At 37.3% G+C, this 22697-nt stretch overlaps 1 protein-coding gene across 1 annotated transcript; it reads left to right on the forward strand.

Moving 5' to 3' along the window:
• Positions 1 to 3724: 3724 nt before the first annotated feature.
• On the forward strand, positions 3725 to 5998 carry LOC107792036 (1-aminocyclopropane-1-carboxylate synthase 3). Its single transcript, XM_016614211.2, has 4 exons — positions 3725 to 4102; positions 4209 to 4340; positions 4474 to 4634; positions 4750 to 5998. Exons 1-4 carry the CDS (start codon positions 3956 to 3958, stop codon positions 5720 to 5722), a joined length of 1413 nt encoding a protein of 470 aa, XP_016469697.1. The 5' UTR covers positions 3725 to 3955; the 3' UTR covers positions 5723 to 5998.
• The last annotated feature ends 16699 nt before the right edge of the window (positions 5999 to 22697 follow it).

Genomic DNA, 22697 nt, shown 5'->3' on the forward strand with positions numbered 1-22697 from the left:
GACTAAGCTAATTTGAAGCAGGTTATATTGTGTCATTGTAAAATTATCAGAGTGAAAAGTGCTTGAAATCATTAATGTTAACAGTAAATTAAGCCTTGCATGTATATAAGAGCAATTTGTGCTCTTGGACAGCTTAATTGTTTCAAGATTGGAATAAACTTGAAACATACATATATTATATGTATATACAAGAGGTGAAGACTCGTTCATTATGGTCCAGAACAGACCAGTAAGAATTCCAACTCACAAATATGTATCAAGTCTTATAACCATGATGCATGTGAGCTAGCTCATTAAACATGAAGCTATATCGTCAGAACCAATACAAACGACGATAAATTTCGACACAATGCGCTGTTTCAATGAAAGATATACCAAGTTTGTATCCATATCGGGACAAATCGCAGTCAATCCTAGGAAACAGAATCTACGCCATTTTTAGAGTTGGGGATCATGTCATTTCTTGTCCCTTAATTAAGCTTATCCAGAGGTTAAGTCAATCAGTCGAGACCACCATTTCTAGGACCAAGTCTGCCTCAGTGTTGGGCAGAACTGGAGCACGTTATAAGCGTATCCGTCCATTATATTCGTAAGCGTCTAATCAAGTCAATTAACTCAGATTTAAATTCATTAAATGAGATATGGGCATTCGTAATCTGCCCGTCAAATCAATATCGGAATTAACTTATATAGTGTAAAAAAAATTTACATTATATTTTAACATGTTATAATAGGTAACTTGACTTATATTTCAGGTAATAAGTGTTATGAATGATTACTTGTAATTAACTTTTATGTTACCTAATATGTAAAATATAAACTCATCAATTATGTCGACTTCTCATTGCCTAATTAATTATTTGGGGGTCATATGCTTTTGGTCAAGCCTTCCGTTGACTTAATGCTTGTCAATTAGGTTCCATGGTGATAATTAATTGATTAGAACAAACTTTAGAGGACATGCAAATTTTACCCGTTTCCACACCTATATTATTACAACCTTACTTCTCCTACACGGCAATGATTTGAATTTTCATTTCTCCCTTAAACTAGATTTGAATTTTTTTTCCCCTTTATTCTTCTTTTCCGCTTTTCCGGATAATCTAAGATGCCTAGGTCGTCATTTGAAAGTGTAGCTTCTTAATAGAAAAAAAGTGGTTGAGAACCGTATTTTGAGTTAATCACCAACATTGTTTTGTCAAAAATCAATATGATAGAATCTCTGTCACTAGTGTTTGTTCCCTCTAATTTTGTCAAGATATCGACTTGAAGCAGAAATCCGTTTTCCCATAGTCTAACGGTCCTTTACACCATACAAAGTAAAAAATCGGACATTGCTACAGCAAGGATCATTAGTTGTCTTTCACTTTTTTAGATGTTTCAAACTTGTAATAAGGAGACAAAAAGAGATACAAATCTGGGAGCGCCTTTCGGTACCACCACTATTACCAACCCTGCTATCCTACCCCTATGTAAGTACTCCTTTGTTTCATATTAAATGAGATACTTTCTTTTTTAGTCTGTTTCAGAACAAATAATACATTTCTAAATTTTGAAATAATTTAACTTTAAATTCTTTCATTTTACCTATTTATCCTTAATGAGAAGTTTTTATGGCCACACAAATGTTATGGCCCCACAAACTTTTTATCCCTTAAGTTTTTAAGACCACAAATTTCAAAAATCTTCTTCTTTTTTCTTAAACTTCATGCCGAGTCAAACTAACTCATATAATATGAAACGGAGGAATTATCACTGCGTACTATATTAAGATAGAAATTTTGAGTCCCTTTGCTATTCACTTCTATTTGCTAGGCAAAATAACCAAGGCAATCAAAAAGATTACCGAGAACCTTTCTCTTTTAGGATCACTTTGAGCTGAACTTTACCGGACCCTTCTATTCTAACGCAAAATACCAAATATTCCGTCCGTTTCAATTTATGTGAACCTATTTTCTGTTTAGTCAGTGCAAAAAAGAATGACTCTTTTCCTTATTTAGAAACAATTTACCTTTACACAATGATTTATAGCCTCACAAAATATATATGCCTCATTTTACACTACAAGATCAAAAGTCTTCTCTCTTTTCTTAAACTCCGTGCCCAGTAGGTTCACGTAAATTGAAACGGAGGGAGTATTGACTAGGACATTCCTTTTAGCTAAATCAGTTGGTTAATACTGCCGGCGGAATTAGCTAGTTTACCCGTTTGCAATAAATTTCTGATCTTTAGTGGTTGAAACTTCATCTTCTATTATCCCTTCTCCTAATATTGGCAGATCCATTTCGTCATGTAATTTTGAAACAAACTGTTGGCTAATACTAGTGACGGAATTCATTTATTTACTATGCAATAAATTTCTGAGCTTTAGTGGTTGAAACTCCATACTTAAGTACAGAATTTCAATTGATCATGCAGTACTTATTTTCATACTTTCCCAACTTAGTAAACTTTTTATTAGCGTTTCTTGACATTATTATGCTTTGCCTTTGCAAAACAAAGATTTTGTTGGGACATTTATGCGTACATACCCCAAAAAGAACTCTACCATCCCACTATTTTATATACCAACTTTCTGGTTGTTAGAAACCACGGCAATTTCAGATTTTGCTAATTAATTTGCAGTATGCAATTTACTAAACGTAAAAGAATGGAATTCGACTTCAATCAATCCAATTGAGTAAAGTATATATAATTGAGGCATTTACAAAAATGTGAAAATTGGATGTCAATTTTGGGTCTAAACGCATTAAGCCGTGTGAATGCTTGATATGTGCAAACCAAATTGAACTTGTGCATACAGCTGTGCTATGACTAGCGTAAGAGTTCTTTTCTTTACCTGGACAGCGCATTTCAGTGTAGGCAACTAGTTGATGTACGGCGGAGGTTGACTTTAACTCTTGAATGTCACGTGCTATCTTGCTTGAAATTAGAAAATAACTACTGATGTTGAAGAACTCTTTATTAAGAGATTTTAATTTCTTCTGAACTGGGACACGTAAAGGTTTATAATAAAAGAATTAAGTGAGAATTTAACTTTATACTGAACTCTTTTAATGTTACGTAGTAAAACGATTTAGAAATAAGAAAATGAGTTTTGGGTTTTGTAGCCCCACCTGTGAGGGGAGACCGGGGACGGCGAGATAAGTGGCCGACAAACAGTAAGAGATGGGCCAGTCGAAGGGAGCATATGGACCAGGGCACGGTCACCGTCGGTCCAAATTTTTAGATGGGCTTATTTCTACTTCTACCCATTGTTGTCTTTTAGATTTTCTTGTTGGTATATGCATTCGACTTCTCCATTACTCGTAAAGTATATTTTCCCCTTGAAATAATATCAATTCAGAATAAAAATAAATTAATCTAGAGAAGTTGCAATAGCAGTAGGATTACCAGTAGTAAGGTTTGCAAAGTTTTTAAAATTTTTGTGAATGACTTTTAGATGGAGAGTTGGGGACATTAGTGCTACTCTAAAATCCCAAGTAAGTGCCGCTTTCTTTTAATGAGCTTAGAGAGCACGGAACCATAAATGTCGTTAAATTACTATACATTTAAGCAAAAATTCAACGGTGCTAAAACGCGTCAAATTAGACATAGACTTAAAAGAATTAGTATTTGTTTAAAAAGGAATTTAAGTGCTTAAGAGTCAAAGCATTATGGGGAGATTGGCTGACGTGTTGTTTCTTTCATTGGCAAAACTCCTATATATAGCCATGGAAATGCCAGCAAATAGCAACAACATCTCTATCTCATTCTATCTAAACTACAATCTCCCTTCATTCTTTCCAAATCAAACTCTTTTTTCAAAATTTCTTCAATCTCTCAAACTTTTCCAAGTGATTACTTGTTACGTCCAACTCTTCCTAATTAATTAACTTCTTGCTGGCATATTTCAGTCAAGCTTTGTGGCTATATTTATTTCGAAAAATATACCCAGAAACTAACACCACAAAAGATGAAGCTGCTGTCAGAGAAAGCCACGTGCAACTCTCACGGACAAGATTCTTCATACTTCCTAGGATGGCAGGAGTATGAGAAAAACCCATACGATGAAGTTCAGAATCCTAAAGGAATCATCCAGATGGGTCTTGCAGAGAATCAGGTAATTAAAAAAACACAAAACTCATTTCTGTTCTGCTCTTACAAATTCCCATCTCTGATTGTCGGCATTCACATTCTTTCCTCTGACATAATGCTTTCTTGTGCAGCTCTCTTTCGATTTATTAGAATCATGGCTAGCACAAAACCCAGACGCAGCTGGGTTTAAGAGAAATGGAGAGTCAATATTCAGAGAGCTTGCTCTGTTTCAAGATTACCATGGCCTTCCGGCTTTCAAGAATGTACGTGTCCACCCCACTAATAACATGTGATTAATTATTATCAATCATGTAGAGTAGCTCTGAAGTATTATGAATATACACGTATGTGGTGACATCATTGTCTCACGTTGTTATGTTTATACTTATAATGCAGGCAATGACTAAATTCATGTCAGAAATCAGAGGCAATAAAGTAAGCTTTGATTCGAACAAGCTCGTTCTTACAGCCGGTGCAACTTCCGCAAATGAAACGCTCATGTTTTGCCTAGCTGACCAAGGCGACGCTTTTCTCCTTCCTACCCCATACTACCCTGGGTACGTTCCAATATTGATTATTACTAGTTCTACAAAAATAACTACTAGCTACTCCCTCAAATAATGCCTATATTTGTTCTTTACTGATGGCTTTAATTTGCATTATGCAATGCAGATTCGACAGAGACCTCAAATGGAGAACTGGAGCTGAGATTGTGCCAATACAGTGCACAAGTTCAAATGGCTTCAGAATTACAGAATCCGCTCTTGAAGAAGCTTTTCTAGAAGCCAAAAGGCGAAATCTTAGAGTGAAAGGGGTTCTAGTGACCAACCCATCAAATCCACTGGGTACAACACTAAGCCGAAACGAGCTTGAGCTGCTTCTTACTTTCATTGACGCAAAAGGTATCCATCTCATTAGTGACGAGATCTATTCGGGGACTGTTTTTAACTCGCCTAGCTTCGTCAGTGTCATGGAAGTTCTAATGGAAAAGAACTACATGAAAACCGAAGTTTGGGAACGAGTTCACATTGTTTACAGTCTTTCGAAAGATCTTGGCCTTCCCGGTTTTAGAGTTGGTGCAATTTACTCCAACGACGAGATGGTTGTCTCTGCGGCAACAAAGATGTCCAGTTTCGGTTTAGTTTCTTCCCAAACTCAGTACCTTCTATCAGCCATGCTCTCCGACAAAAAATTCACGAAAAAATACATCTCTGAAAATCAAAAGAGGCTAAAGAAACGACATGCAATGCTTGTACGAGGTCTTAAAAATGCCGGTATTAGCTGCCTCGAAAGCAATGCTGGTTTATTTTGTTGGGTTGACATGAGGCATTTACTAAGCTCTAACACATTTGAAGCTGAAATTGACTTATGGAAGAAAATAGTGTACGATGTTGGCCTAAACATTTCGCCTGGATCATCATGCCATTGTAACGAACCAGGTTGGCTTCGTGCATGTTTTGCTAACATGTCCGAGGATACACTAAACCTCGCCATGCGACGTATGAAGGCTTTTGTGGAGTCCACTGCTACCAATAATCCAAGTCACCAAACTTATCAACAGTCTAACACAACAAGTTCAAAGAAGAAGTCATTCTCCAAGTGGGTTTTTCGGCTATCGTTTAACGACCGTCAAAGAGAACGATAGACCAGTGTGAACATACCCTTGTCCAGATGATTTTTTTTTTACTCAACATTAACATTTAGATGTTGAGTTCCCAATATTTTTTTGTATGATCAAAATACTTTTTAATTTTCTTTTTTGTATTTTTTTTTATGTAGAGGGTGCACTCTGTCCATGTGATGGACGAGCAGTGGTTTTTCATAATTTTTGTAAATGTCTCGAAGATTGGATATCTGCATCAAATCTTCTTGAACTGTTCAAACTAGTATTACATGATAATCTCATATATATTTCTTCAAATGTCAATCATTTACCTCACATGATGATGATAATGAGTATTGATATTTAAACATGTCTATTTGATCTATTATTTATTGTAGATTCCTCATGTTATGATACACAAATTAATTGCAATGACATGCTTCATGCTGGAGGCGGAAATAACGGCAAAACAACGTGTCCTATCATGCCGACGTTAGACGTTGGACGTTGGCCGGTTTACTTAGCTTACGAGTAATATTTTATTTGTCAACAGACTTTATTTTCTGTTGACAATTATATAGGAGGTGGGAGGAGAGAAATACGACGTTGTTCAATCCGTAGAAGCAGCATTCTTGTTGGTGGGTCCATCGTAGAAATAGTCAGAAGACAAATGTGTCTTTTATCGTCCTTCTTTTAGGATTTCTTAGGGTTCCCAGCATCATTCTTTTTCTGGGTACCGCAATTAGATAAACCCTAGCCTCATTAGAATTCTTGGACAAAAAAGATAAAAAGAAAGGAAGAACAGAAAGAGTCGAAAAAAAGAGAGTAGAAAGTAGTTTGCTTGCAAGTAATTGCAAAGTTTCTACGCTAGCTTTTGTAACTTTCTATTTGAACCTATTTTTTTGGTCCGTGCAAAAAAGAATGACCCCTTTCCTTATTTGAAAAAAATTATCTTTATGCAATAATTTATATCCACACAAAATATATGTGTCTCATTTTACACCACAAGTTTAAAAGTGATCTTCTCTCTTTTCTTAAACTCCGTACCCAGTCAAATAAGTTTACATTAATTAATACAGAGGTTAAAACGGAGGGAGTACTTTTTTCCTCGTTTTGAGTATTGCGAATTATTATTGATAATGAGCGCTTACAAATCTACGCGGCCATTATTTTGCTGTCAAATGCTGGTTCACAAAGATTGGTTTTGGAATGTGTGTTAAACTTCTAGGAGAGCATCATTTGATCCAAAAAAGAAATACTCCCTTTATTCTGCCTATTTTTTTTGGTTCATTCTAAAAAGAAAGTATGATCCTTTTTTAAATTTGGTAATAATTTAGTTTAAATATACAATTCTATCCTTAATAAGATGTTTTTATAATCACACAAACACTCTGGCCCCTTTTTGACTTGTTTAGGACCACAAATTTCAAAATTTTTTATTTTTTCTTAACTCCGTACCTAGTCAAATAGGTTCACATAAATTAAAACATAGGGAGTACACCTTTAATTTGATTAATGGGTATGGGGATCTTCACGTGTTTAGTTGAGCACTTCAGCTTATCTTACGTTGTGGCGTTCATATATACTATACTATATTCATTCGAGTCACTTAAACGATAACGGTAGATCATCTCAATACAAAAACTAATTGCTAACCTACTTACCACTTACGTGAATGGAAGCAATATGTTATAACTAAAAGAAAATAACAATATATAATAGTTAGATGGATAAGGAACAATTAGAAGAGTTGTAGAGATTACTAAGAGCCAACTCATGAGTCCAATGATTCATTTGTACATATTGATATACTTGGTTAATTTTTTTTAAAGTTTAACCAAAAAAATAAATAATATATAATAATAATTATTTATAATCCAATATTGCTACCATATACTCCTTAACGCGAGAAAGCTGCAATATCTCTGAAATGTATTACAGTCACTAGTTCATCTAAAATTACTTGATCTTTCACTATGTTTTCTAAAATAAATAACTCTATTTTTATCACTAAATGCATATTTTCGAAAACTCTATTTCCGTGACAGTCAGGTGTCACCCATGGCAACTCAAACAAAGGCCTCCAGAACGGAGCGAAGCAAAGCCAGCAGACGAAGGCACGAACCAACCTCCCCTTACAAAACTTACAATTTTTCTTTGGATGCATGCATGGTGAACATAACAGAAGTATTTGCAAATATACACATACCGAAGTCCTGACAATCAGGCCGCCAGACGTAAATATATCTCCAGGTAAGAAATATTCTACTCTTATTTGCTACATGTTCTTTGCATAAGGCTAAGCCCTACCTCCCTATTTGCATAAGGCTAAGCACTGCCTTCTCTTTGCATGAGACTAAACTTTGTCTCAATCCTTGCATGAGGCTAAGCCCTACCTCCCTATTTGCATAAGTCTAAGCATTGTCTTCCCTTCGCATGAGACTAAGCTCTGTCTCGATCTTGCATGAGGCTAAGCCCTGCCTCCCTATTTGCATAAGGCTAAGCACTGCCTTCTCTTTGCATGAGACTAAGCTCTGTCTCGATCTTTGCATGAGGCTAAGCCCTGCCTCCTTATTTGTATAAGGCTAAGCACTACCTTCCCTTTGTATGAGACTAAGCTCTATCTCGATCTTGCATGAGGCTAAGCCCTGCCTCCCTATTTGCATAAGGCTAAGCACTGCCTTCTCTTTGCATGAGACTAAGCTCTGTTTCGATCCTTGCATGAGGCTAAGCCCTGCCTCCCTATTTGCATAAGGCTAAGCACTGGCTTCTTTTTGCATGAGACTAAGCTTTGTCTCGATCCTTGCATGAGGCTAAGCCCTGCCTCCATATCTGCATAAGGCTAAGCATTGCCTTCTCTTTGCATGAGACTAAGCGCTGTCTCCAATCTTGCATGAGGCTAAACTCTGCCTCCGTATTTGCATAAGGCTAAGCATTGTCTTCTCATGGGACCAAGCATTGTCCCTCCCTGCATAAATGTTGCTCTATTCTTGGCACTATTTTCTTCTCTCGGGCTAAGCTCTGCCCCCAAACTCCGCGCAAGACTAAGCTTTGTCTTGTTATCACTTTCAGTAATATATCTCTGCACTTCATGGGCTGACATATAGCCAGCCTGTCCAAAGGCGTCATAGTCCGAAGGCATCATCCTCATAGCCTGAAGATACCATGTCATGGCCTGAAGATCTCTCATATTGCACATCATTATTCAAAGGCGTCATGGTTCAAAGGCACCATCCCTATGGCCCGAGAACATCATTTCATGGCCTGGGAATCTCTTATCTCACAATTAATGGCCCAGGACATCATAGTCTAAAGACGTCATCCGAACTATCCAAAGACAATCTTTCATGATCCAATGGGAATTTGCATCATCTATATGGTTGCATGCATTGTGGTTTAAGTTTTGCAAGTAATCTAGGAGGTAACCATTTTTCAAACAGGAGCAGCCTTCGCTTCGGGTTCCGCTTATGCCATTTTCACTTGCCATTATAACCGATTCCCATCAATTACCCACCTTACTCTGCGTTCGTCCAGATATCTTCCCTACAATCCCTTCGTTACACTTCAGACCCATAATCATAACTCTACCCAACATCACCCTTCACAACTAGTAGTCTTCAATGCTTCCGTTGTTAACTTTGTAATGTTGTGTTTAGTTGTGTGGCTGGTCTATGTGTGTGTAAGCTTCCTATTTGATGTATTCCCATGTAACGGCTATTAATGAATAAAAAGTGCTGGTCTGCTTTGTTAAATATTCCTTATGTATACGTAATTAATAATCCCAGAGGTAATCCGGATCTTGAGTGAACCTCAAAGCCATGCCAGCCTGGAGTTAATTCTTTCTATGGACAGCCTTTTTTTAAGACCTAATCTAGGCATTAGCCATTTAAAAAGATGGATTTAGGTTTCGGAGGTAGATCAAAAACCTCAGCGAAGGTCACCGAACACGAACAAGATACGAAAGATGTTAGAAAAAAAAGAGACGAGGAAGGATACCAAATTTTTCCCTCATATATTTTTAAATATGCATAAACACTTTCAAAATATTGTATATGCATTTAAAAACATACACAAGTGTTTTACAATTTCTTTATAATTTTTCAAGGCCCTAAATCCATTTATTTCTGCATTTTCTAATTACATAAATGTTCAAAGCTATCCCTCATATTATTTTATGATGATTTAATTATCTAAAATTCATCATTTATGTTCATATGTTGTCCAAATATTTTAATTGCATTTTTTATAACTACATTTACATTTTTAAGATTATAATTGCATATTTTGCAAAAATAGCCCCTACATATGCATAACTACATTATCTATACAGAAAATGACTTTTTATATTTTTATAATATTGAATAATTATTTTAAATCACTTTTATGCTTGAAAATCATTTTTATCATTTAATTACCTATTTTTTAAAATTACTTTATTTAGTAAAATGAGTATTTAACAAATAGCCCCTAATTTACACCCAAAATCGGACCCCCCCCCATTCAATTTAATTAACCCAAGCCCAATTTAAAATGACTCTAACCCAATTAAATCTAACCCGACCCAGAGCCCTTCCAATCTTGGCCGTTGATCTCTAAGATCAACGACCCTCATTCTTTCTTACCTTTTTCTAACCCAAACGACCCCCTAACCTAATTTATTTGTTACAACCCGCCGCCCCTAAATTCCTCTTCTTCTCCGTTCTCTCTAAAGCCTCTCAAACCCTAGCCCCACCGTCATCGAAACCCCTTCGATCCATGGGTTTCACCGTCGATTCTCGGCCTTATCTAGCCTCCTATCTCTACTGGTGTTCCGTTTCTTGTATTGCTTGTGAATAATCTCAAGAAGCTTGAGCCAGATTTGGTCCAAACCCCTCATGTTCTCGACTAATCCATCTGTATTCACCCCACGTCTGTGAGTATTATCATTTTTTGTGTTTTCATGGCTTCAAATCTCTGGTTTAAAACCAAACCTTTGCTCACCTCTGTTTATTTTTGTACTAACCTAGCTATTTTGGTTAAATCAATTCAGATATTTCTAGATCTAAAGTGTTTTGAGTTTGTTTAATACTTTCCCTTTAAGTTTCTTTCGTTTTTACTATTATTATCTACCGATTTCACTTTTCCCTAAAGCTAGGGTTTTGATTCCTAATAAGGATTTTTGCAAAAAGGTTTTGAAGCAATTTTGGCTTTCTTCTTTACTGTAATATTGATTTCTTTGCTTGAGTGTCATCTTTGTGTTTCGATATGCTTAGGGTTCTCAAATACTCGACTATTTATTTCATTGTTCTTGACCGTTTGCTTTAGCTCTGTCAACCGAAGTAGTTAATTGAGTTATTTGCCTAATTAGGATTTGGAATTGTATTCTTTTTAAACTAGTATCTCTCTGAAAGATTTTTACCTGTTCTTTCCTTATATATATATATAATTCATAGTCAGTAATACTTTCCTTAATTATGTTACTAGCCTGATTTCTAGGCCTTGATCATTATAACCGAATTGTTTACCTTATTAAACTTCAGTCTTGTCTGTTAATTGATTCTGTATGAGATCCTCCTTAATTCAAGTGATACTTCCGTGATCCTGTCCTATTAATTGATTTGTGTTTGACTATAATTGATTGATTTTCATACCTTATGCATATGTGATTGATTTGTTTACCTTACTTGAATCACAATCTGACTTGTTAAGGGATTCTCCTCAATTTAAGGGGGTCCTTTCCGGCTTCTTCTGTGGGAATTGATCGAGTTAAGTCCCCAATTAACTGATTGATTTATTTGATTACCCTGTTTTATGAAATCTGATTTATTCTTTACCTTATTTGTCCTACCTTACTAAGTTCTATATAAACTCTTATTCTGACTTCTTTAAACAACGGGCAATAGTTCAAATACACAAACACAAAAGCTTTCTCTCATCTCCCTCTGCTACTTGTATTCATTGCTTGTCTAGCCGGTTGAAAAGCCAAGGCTAGGCTATTGAATCCTGCCTACTTTACCTTATGTTTCTGCTTCCTTAACTGGTATGCTCTCACTATTGCCATTCAATTAAATCTGTATGTTTTTTTCACAATCAATATGTCTTTCTCCTAAACCTGTATGTTTTCCCTATTTCAGCATGTCTACTGCTATTTAATTCAACTATGTGTCCTGTTATTAGCATGTCTACTTATCTCATTAGATCCTGTGCTTCATTATTATTGTTCCCAATCAGCATGTTCACTAGACTAGCTTACTGCTATTCAATTTGACTTGTGTATTTCCTTATAATCAGTATGCCTTCTTTTGCTTAAGCAAACCTATGTGTTTACTACAATAAGCATGTACACTTCTTTTCAACCTATATGTTACTGCAATAACATGTATACTTCTGTTTGATGGAACTTATGTGTCTTGTTTTCAACCTGTTTACTCCTGTTTTAGCCACACCTATGTGCTTCTGCTTTCAGCAAGCCTGTATACTTGCTCATGTCTAAACTGGACCTGTCACACCTCATTTTTCTACCCCGAAATGGGATATAAGGGAGTTTTTCCAATTAAAGTGATATTATTCGAAGTGAGATTATTTTATTTATTCAAAGTCACCATTGGGATATTTATTATGGTGTCCCAAGTCACCGGTTTATTTTAAATCCCAAATCGATGAAATTTCAACTTTATTTAAAAGTCTGCAAAACCAGAAATTTTAAGAAACGGGAGAAGGTGTTAGGCATTCTCGGGTTCCGTGGTTCGGGCACGATCGCTTAAACTATTAAAATTGACCTAATTATCTGATTTATTACAAGTTTTAAACCTATTGTGCATTTTTAACCTTGTAACCGCTTTTAGTTATTTCAAACCGATTTTAGGATTTATGGAATTATTTCTTGAACAAGTTACGATTATCGTACACTTGCCGTTTTGGAACACACCGCAAACCACGCTACATGAAATGCACCCGCAATCCGCGACATGTTTATTTTATTATTGTTCGAAGTTGTTATGATCGGGTCACATGACATGCACATCCGAATTTGGATTTATGTATCATGACCATGCCACGGGAACCGTACCTATGGACACAATAATTTATTATTCGCACCTAAAACAACTAGTGCATTTGAATTATTTTCCTAATCTTTGAGATTGTTGTGATGCAAAATTTATGGACAAGATATTATTGGGGAGCAAATAGGCTAGTTAACATGATCTATTACTTGTCCTAAATTTCTTATAGTTCAAGACTCACCCTATGGCTCATTCTTATTCCTTGCCAAAAAAGAAACAAATCCAATTTTTCCATCTACCCAATTAAAAGCATTTATTCAAGAACTGAGACTGAGACTACGTACATCACGATCTAAATAAAAACTAATTAAAATAATTTAAAAAAAAACTAAGACATGCAACTCAAACAACGTAGAATCACAAATCAATACAATAAAATGAGAATAAAAATTGAGAAATGGACCTTTTATTGATGAACAAAGCTAAAAATTACAAATCAATCGGGTTAAACAAAACAATGATCCTTGGACTGAAACACCGAAATTACAAATCGAAACCTCGACGAAAAGGTTTCCAATTAAACTAATGATATCCGATAATCCCTTTCTCATCGACATGGAGACCACGACTGTATTCGATTGAATGCTGAGACAAGAACTGCAAACTCTACCTTTGTAACAGTGATGTAAATGTTCTCATCCAAATTGATAAGCTTGTCCTGAAAACTGAGATAAAGAAATGACCAAAGCCAATCAGAAGTGGCTCAACCTTCAACACCTTCCTGACTTTACCTTCATCACTTCTTCCTTTGTTTAGATCGTGGAAAAATTCACACGAATCTTTTGCCCCAAGGCAGATAAGAGCTGGATAACGCTAAAGTAATTCAAGGGGTGATGTCCAAATTTTTGTCTTCTACAGAAATTGACGGTCTGCAGCTGCTAGCTTGGAGTGATAGCTGCCCTCCTTTGAGTGTTAGCTAGATCTAGGAATTAAAAACTTAGGGTAGAGTTTTTATAATTGGGTGTTTTATATGAAGGTGGGAAGGGATGATAGCCATTTGATTAGAAAAAAATAGATGGCTAGGACTAAATCTTGCACTTAAGTGGGATAATGGGTTGGGAAGAATGGGCTAAGGGTAATTGTGTTGGACCATGGCTTTTTGGATTTGAACTTCGGCTAAAAAGACCAAATAATACACTGTATCTATAAAAAATATAAAAATCACTCTAAATTAAAATAAACTAATATAAAACTAAATACTACGAGTGAAACTAATTAATATTTTTTTTATTTTCAAATGTTATAATATTATAATATAAATATAATAATTGACTTTAGCCTAAAGATGAAAAATATTTCTTTTTTAATTTTTATTTTTTGTGATAAAAATAAAGTAAAAGAGTCAAAACTATTTAGAATAGCGATACTAAACCTAAACTAAATATTTACGCTAAAAATGTGTAAAATCTTGAGGAGGGTCAAAAATTACATGTCTACAGGACCTATGCTACTTCTCCACTAGCATGCTCTTAAAATGTTCACCTCTCACAATATGGCTCCCCAGCCTTACTATCCCTCTGTATGTGACTGTATGCTCACCTAATGACAGTTAATAAACTAAGTTGAAACTCTAAGTTACCTTGTTTCTATATACTATTTGACTGCTGGGACCTTTGTTTGAGTTACAATGATTAAATGACCCTGTTTGATCCTTACTTCATGAGAATCCAAAACTATTTTCTTAAAAACTATCTCCTATTTTCAACTCCTATTCTTAGAACACCTAGGGTCTTGCCCCTCTAGTGTGAGCATTGCTTAGGAGTCCATAAGACTCCTCTGAACTTTGACACACTGGAGTTGACTTTCCAAACTTGCTCACAAAGGGTTACTTTGAAAGTTTTCTGGTGTGAGCATTGCCCGGGGTCCCTAAGACCCTTGGGAACTTTGACACACCAGGATACTATTAGGTGCACTATGAGGTTATGACATTTTTGGACTGGTTGAAGACCTGGTTTGCCAGGATTATCCTTTGGGCCTATATTCAGGCTCCCTTTAGCATAGTTTATTTCTTCTGTAATTCATATGCTCTGTAATAATAATTCTTGTAAACAGATATTGGGAAAATTAGTAAAAAGGGAGTGATTCTTATATAATTTTTTGTGGGGAAATTGGGTAGAAATTATGTCCTTAGGTTTACTATTTGCTTGCATTAGAGACCATGTTCTTAGGATTATTTACTTGCATTAGATACCATGCCCATAGATTACAACAATGTCTGTTATTTAGATATCATGCTTATAGCTTATTGCAATGTCTGTTATTTAGATACCATGCTTATAGGCTGTCACAATATTTGTTCATTTAGATGCACGCCTATAGGGTTTAAAAATCAATCCTGCATTCTAGATACCATACCTGTAAGTTTGCTGCGATACCATGTCTATAAATTAGTCTTGCATTCTAGGTACCATGCCTATATGGTTTAAAAATCAATCTTGCATTTAGACAATATGCCTATAAGTTTAAAATCAGTCTTTACAAAGTTCAAATCAGTTTTCTGCATGTCAATAAGGTTCTTGAACTAATTACTGCATTTAGATGCTATGCCTATAGGATTTTTAAAACCAGTTTTTGCATTTAGCTACTAGTATCTACAAGCCTAAAATCAGTCATTACACCTAAATAGCATGACTATAGGATCCAAATTGCCTGCTTAAAATTGTTACTGGTTTACTGTATTCCTGATTAATGACTAGATACCATGTTTATAGGACATCACTGTTACGCGCTTAGGCAAGCCTGTAGGACGACTAAAATCCTGCAAACTGTAAAACTGCGCTTTTGTTATTTATGAACTGTCCAGATTCTGCAAGCCTTAAAATCAGTAGGCAAACTGATTAGGTCTTTATCACCTCGCTTTAACACAATACTGCATATATTCTATTTGCTCATCTAGATATCCTGCTCTAGGACCCTTTGAAATATCTGAAATCTTGCTATTTGAGACGTGGTATTATTTGCTTGTGTGAGGAGGTAAAAGTGAGCCTTCTAATTGTCTCTTTATGTAAATGTCCTATTTGTCTTTGCTTGTCGCTTAGATTTTCCCTTTTAAACACCTTTAGGAGAGTCTAGAACTGCCTTATTAGAGGTCCTAAACACCTCCAGGGCCATAAGGAAGGGACGGGTAATGCACGCATAGAGTTCGTTTAATCAACATTGCTTATATAACCACTAAGGGGAGGGTAGTTGGGTAGTAAAGGATATGATGACCTGTGCTCTAATGCTATGTGTAGCACCCCAACTTGGGGATGATTATCAAGCATTGTACATATATGATCCTGTAGGCTAAAAAACCTAGCACCCCTTTACCCCTTATTTTAAATGTAATGCCAATTTGTTTGATTTGCTTTATCTGTTTATAAGACTAATTCATATAATTGAGTTCGGCCGGAACCCACCGTTGTGGACCGCGAGGAGTGCCTGACACTTTTCCCTCAAGGTTATTTCGAGCCCTTACCCAAATCTCTGGTAATGCAAACTGATTTTATGAGTTACTTGCTTTAGGTGCCCTAACGCACCTAAAATCCGCTAGGTGACGACTCTTCAAATTCAAATACCCAATTCCCAAAAGGAAAGGAGTTGTTCCCAATGAATGTTGAAACCCGGACTCCGTGAGGAAAAAGGGGGCACGACAGCATAGCGACTCTGCTAGGGATATTTTAGGCTCTTACCATAACGAACTTGTTTTTTGCAAATTAGTCTTAAGCATTCTGTTAATACATGTGCATCCTTTCCCTTCCCCCCTTTACATGGATTTAATTGCCTATTTTCAAGCATTTATGATTTCTTTTATTTCATGCAACTGACTTGTCTCCTTGTTTTCTTTTTTAACCGCCTTTCAATTATTTAAATATCGCATTTAACATTTTTTCTAATGTGCAAATACGTAACAACATGCTATTATTACTGCATAAATCATGCTTAACATCATATTCCACTCGTGCGTAATCAACTTGTCTTCTTGAGGGTCCCTGTCTAGACTTCTATAGCAACCTTACTCTAATTAGTTGTGCATGCATCATGATCAAACCTAGCCGGGTTAATATGTTGTTCACATAATAACCCTTTAAGACAAGCCTCACCCAAAAGTCCATCGAGTTTTCCATAATACCAACGGACGCAACCACGATTTTGTGCATTAATTTTGGAGAAATAAATGCCAATATGCTAATCATTGTTATATAAGTAGACGAATCTGGATGGGGAAAGGGCCTAACTATAGTTTGTTTTGCAGAAAATGAGGTATGAAGTCCCCAGGTTCGGCATGGTCGGTAGCATACCTTCACTTTTTCTACATTGGTGGAGGGATCTTCCTTCAAGTGACCAAAATCATGTTAAAAGGGTCTTAGGAAATTTGCCTTCTTTGTTGGATCTTCAGCCAAACAAAATGTTGATTGAGGCTGCCACCATGTTCTGAGACAAAGAAAGGGTTGTGTCCCGCTTTGGAAACATAGAAATGACCCCTTTCTTAGAAGAAATAGGGGGATTCGCTGGGTTGCCTTGGGATAGCCCTAGTTTATTGGCATCTGAAAATTGCACCACTAGGGGATTTCTGAAGATGATGGGTTTAAAGAAGAATGATGACTTAGATTTCCTAAAAAACTCCTACATACCTTTCGACTTCCTCTATGAACGATACGGTCACAACAACTCTTACCGTATTTTCAATGATGAATTCTCCATCACCTCCTTGGGTTGGATTCATCATAGGGTCTTTGTATTCATCGTGTGTTTCTTGGGCATGCTAGTGTTCCCGATCTAAGGGGACAAAATCCACACCGGGCTGGTCATGGTGGCCAAAACTTTGATGGATGGGATCGAGGGGCAGACATATACCATTGTACCTATGATCATCGCAGACATGTACCGGGACCTGAAGCATTGTTAGAAGGTTTACAGATACTTCGTGGGTTGCAACTTGTTGCTGTAGGTTTGGTTATTAGAGCATCTCCAAAAGGGTCAATATCGTTAGGAGTTTCCACGAAGGCCGTGGAATGATCATATAGCCTTCCATCATACCAAGAGAATGACCTATATCATAGACATGTTTTCTCAACCTAAGGATGCTGTAGGATGGATGTAGTTTTTCAACAATTTGACTGAGGACCAGGTTCAATGGATTTCAAGTGGTTCCCTACCGATGAGTTCATCATCAGATCCAGGGATGTTCCCCACTTGGTACTGATTGGGTTAAGGGGAATATACCCTTATGCTCCCCTCAGGGTTATGAGACAGGCAAGCAGGAGACAGGTCATACCGCGATTCGCTAAAATGAGTCACTTCATAGCCGATTTTCAGGGTGACGCCATCCCATATAAGAATGAAGCACAACACATATGGCACTTGAAGATTATCATGGAAAAGGATACCATCGAGCCAGATCGATATCATGCGGGTCATACATACTTCTATCCCTCATGGTTGGATGATAACATAGCAGGAATCTTCGAGCCAAGGGTTGGTCCAGGAAATAGGGTCATAGACGAAGTTGCCGAAGCACAGGTGAAGTATAACAAACTGCGCAAAAGAATTCGTAAGTCTGAAGCTGAGCATATGGAGCAGCATAAGGCCGACATGGAAATGATCAATGAGTGGAAAGAGAGGGCTGTTAAATCCAGCAAAAGGTTGGAATATCTGGAGTATAGTTTGATGGAATTGGACGGGTAAATGAGAAAGAGAGTCACCGATTGCCAGAACACTGAGGGAAACGAAAGAGGACATTTGGCAAGGGCATTCTTACTGCTGAACCTACGCGAACTGATCGACAAAAACATCCAGTCTAGAGAGTGTCCTTTCGGGACTAAGTAGATTAGGTTTACTTGCTTTTTGAATGTAATAAGGCCAAGTGCCATTAGTAACATTATCCTATTTAGTGTCATTTTGGGTCGACTATTTTTACATTAATGAAATGAGGCAATTATTGGCACTGAATTTCTCCAAATCTACTTGCCGTTAGGCCTACCTCGGGCACAACGAGGCTCCCAAATTAGGATGCGAATTTGCATTCCCGGAATATGTGTTTAAATACCCCAAACATTTCAAAATCCTTACTGACTTGTTTACCTTTTGTTTTTCTTTATTCTTTATTATTCTCATCTCTTAAGGTTGGTTCGCACATACTGACATCATCAACATATCACACCAGATCTAGAGGCCCTCCATCTCCTCCTCCTCCAAGTAATACTAGAAGCAGAGGGAAAGCTAATATGGATGACTTAAGTGGTATTCGAAAGAAAAATGCGGAGAATGCAGAAATTTCAGACGGTCGGAGTACTCCGACACCAAATGACTTGGTTTTGCGGTTGGAACAAAAGATACTGGAGTTACAGGAAGAACTTCAGTGTTGATACCCACTTTTTACCTATAATATTTTTAAAACTATGCATTGGCAACAATTAGTATTTTTTACAATTTCTGTATTTTTAAAAGATTTTAATTAATTCATCCCAGTATTTTATTTATAAAATAATCACTGATTGCGTCCCAAATAGTTTTATAATAATTTTATGGCTTAATTTTATTATTTGTATTTGGATCAAGTTTCAATTATTTCATAAATAGCCACATTTGCATTTTTAGGGTACAATTGCAATTACTTTGCAAATATAGCACATGCATGCATTATTACATTATTTTACTGAAAAATAGCCTTTTATATTTTTAAAAATATTAAGTAATTATTCTAAAATATTTCTATTCATGAAAATTATTTTTTTATAATTTATTAACTATTTTTAAAATTATTTTAGCAATTAAATGGGAATTTAACAAATGACCCCTTTTAATTTCGAACTTAGCCTAAAGTAAACAGCCCAAATCCCTAACCCACTAAGACCAGGCCCAAACCAATTACCCCTAGCCCAATTAAATCCTACCCGGTCCCCAAGCCCTCTAAATCGTGGCCGTTGATCATAGAGATCAACGACCACCATTACTTCTTACCAATTTTAACCAAACGATTCCCCCTAAACCTAATTCATTCTCACCAAACGGCTACCATAGATATGGATGAAGAATGGGATCCTAAGAGGTCAATCGGGCTTATTCGGGAAGGCGATGACCTTAAACTTGCAGTCATACTCACTCCTATTGTAGTGGAGGCGCAGTCGTTAGTCGAAGTTGAGGTAACTGCATCGTTCCATTTGAGGTAGATGTAGCTCCACCTACAGCCACACCTGAGGTAGAAGTGGCCACACCTTTCACAGTGACATTAGCAATCACACCTCCTTTCAATTCCAAAGCCATACCTTGGGATTACATTGCCGAAGCTAGGCGAAAAGCAAAAGCAAAAATTGATGTTGCACAAGGAATGACTAGAATGGGAATGATCTATACACCTAAACATTTGGGAGGATCAAGCAAGGAGGTAGCTACTAGGCAACCCGTCATCAAAACTGGACCAGATGATCTTTGGAGGAAAGTAAAGGTGAGGGGATACTTCGTTGTTGATCATTTGAACAAAACCTTCGCTCAAATATCCATCTTGTCACTATTGCAAAATTCAGAGGCGCACAAGAATGCTTTGATGAAGGTGTTACATGAAGCTTATGTGCCCAACAATATCACCTGCAGAGAAATGGCAAACATGGTGGGGCAAGTGCTGGAGAGTCATAAGATCACTTTTCACGAGGATGAACTACTACTCGAAGGGTTAAGTCACAACCGGGCATTGCACATCATAGTGCAGTTTGATTATAAATTCATTTGCCCATTGACTACTCTAAAAAGATTGGGCAAAGATTTCCATGAGATACTGGCAGGAAGCATGAACGTGAAAGCCTTTGATGGGTCTTAAAGGGCCACAATTGGGGAAATTAATCTTTGTTTGCAGATGGGGCCAACTTGGTTCGATGTTGAATTCATAACCCAATCCTCGAATCCGGTCGTGATGGCGCCTCTCGTGAAGATAAGGCCAGCCAGACCAAAACGGAACACCTCTTTTAAACAGTTAATCATCATAAACAGTAATAACGTATAATATAATATTCATAAATTACGAAACTTTAACGAAAACAATAGTGGAAACCATCCCGACACAGCCCAAACCGGGGTGTCACAAGTCATGAGCTACTATAGAATCTGCTATAGGTCTACAAAGTACGAAATCTAATACAACAGTCTGAAGAAAACATAAATGATAGAGGATAAGAGAGACAAGGGGCTGCGGACGTCAACAGCTACCTCGTAACTCCAAATCAGTGCCTAGCCTGGAAGGAATCAGCGCTCAGGTGCAGACTTTGCTATGCCTGAATCTGCACACACGGTGCAGGGAGTAATGTGAGTACTCCGACTCAGTGAGTAATAATAATAAATAAAGACTGAAGGCAAGAAATCACGTTAAAACACAAGGCATTCCATACTGAAGCAGTAAAATCACTTTAAACAATAAAGCAGTGAGAAATCAAGTGAAAATCCCTTTTTCCAACAAGTAGAGAAAGTAGTTTACAAGTGAGTAACAAAAATGATAGAAATGTAAGCAGCCCCTTGGGCAAAACATGTACAACAAACTGCCCCTCGAGCATAATATCAACAGAACCAGCCCCTCGGGCTCAATATCAGAACAGTGCCAGCCCCTCGGGCTCAATATCAGAACAGTAACAGCCCATCGGGCTCACTCTCAGAATAGGATCAGCCCCTCAGGCTACCTCACAATCACTCATATCAGCCCCCCGGGCATAGTATCAATCACTCAGAACAATGGGCAACCGCGCTCACTGTGGGTGTACAGACTCCGGAGGGGCCCTTACGGCCCAAGCTCTATATCAAGTCACCTCGTAACATCATCACTCGGCACTCGGCCTCACATCACTCGGCACTCGGCCTCACATAACTCAAGCCACCTCATGGCATATAAAGTATCTCAGGCCCTCGGCCTCATATCACTCAGCATATACTCACATATGGCCCTCGGCCTCACTCAGTCCAAAAATCATCACAAACCCCTTAGGCATTAGTAAAATAGTAGTTCTCAGCCTAAAATATGAGTAGAAATATCATTTAAGTTTCAAATATGAGTAAAAGTGGCTGAGTTTGTAAAATAGTAGATATCAACAGGACTGAGTTCAAATAATAAGTCAAGCAGTGAGGAAACAGTGATAAAAATCCCCGAAGGGTTCAAATAGTTGGCACGAAGCCCAAATATGGCAATCAGCCCAAATCATGATGATAACAAATAAATTTCAGTCAAATACGCGGTAAAATCATCAATCGGGACGGACCAAGTCACAATCCCTAGTAGTAAAAGACCCCACGCTCATCATCCAGTGCGTGTCTCACCTCAATATAGCACTACGATGTGCAAATCCGGGGTTTCAAACCCTCAGGACATCATTTACAATTATTACTCACCTCGAACCGGCTAATTCTCTAGCTCGCGACGCCTTTGCCCTCGAATTGGCCTCCACGCGCGTCGAATCTATCCAAAATCAGAACGAATACGTCACAATATGCCAAGGGAACAAAGCCCAAGCGAAAACATTCGAAAAATATCAAAAATCCCGAAATTAGCAAAACCCGAGCCCTGGGCTCACATCTTGGAATCAAGTAAAATTTACATTTTCAGAATCTTCATACCCTCACGAGTCTAACCATACCAAAATGGACCAATTTCGATACCATTTGGTCCTTCAAATCATCATTTTATATTTTTACAAGGTTTCACAATTTGTTTTCCCAAATTCCATCCCAAATCACGAATTAAATGATGAATTTAGTGATAGATTCATATATTCTATCCAAATCTGAGTTAAAATCACTTACCCCGATGAATTTCTTGAAAAACCTTCGAAAAATCGCCAAAATCCGAGCTCTCTAGGTCAAAATATTAAATAAAACCCAAAACCTCGTATTTATAGAGTACCCCTCAGATTTCAGCCTCTGCGGGCCGCACCAAATCGACAGCGGTCTGCACAAGCCAGTGCGGTCCGCGCAAAAACAACCGCGGCCGCACAAGCCTTCCTCTGCAGTGACAGGCT

This window comes from Nicotiana tabacum, chromosome 3 (assembly GCF_000715075.1).
Source record: "Nicotiana tabacum cultivar K326 chromosome 3, ASM71507v2, whole genome shotgun sequence".
Lineage (NCBI taxonomy): Eukaryota > Viridiplantae > Streptophyta > Magnoliopsida > Solanales > Solanaceae > Nicotiana > Nicotiana tabacum.

What these genes read in the sequence shown, in the direction of transcription:
- LOC107792036 (XM_016614211.2), top strand. Translation starts at nt 3,956, where the DNA reads ATGAAGCTGCTGTCAGAGAAAGCCACGTGCAACTCTCACGGACAAGAT. An exon ending in TGGGTCTTGCAGAGAATCAG is followed by an intron (nt 4,103 to 4,208) that starts GTAATTAAAAAA and finishes TTTCTTGTGCAG; the next exon opens with CTCTCTTTCGATTTATTAGA. An exon ending in CCTACCCCATACTACCCTGG is followed by an intron (nt 4,635 to 4,749) that starts GTACGTTCCAAT and finishes TATGCAATGCAG; the next exon opens with ATTCGACAGAGACCTCAAAT.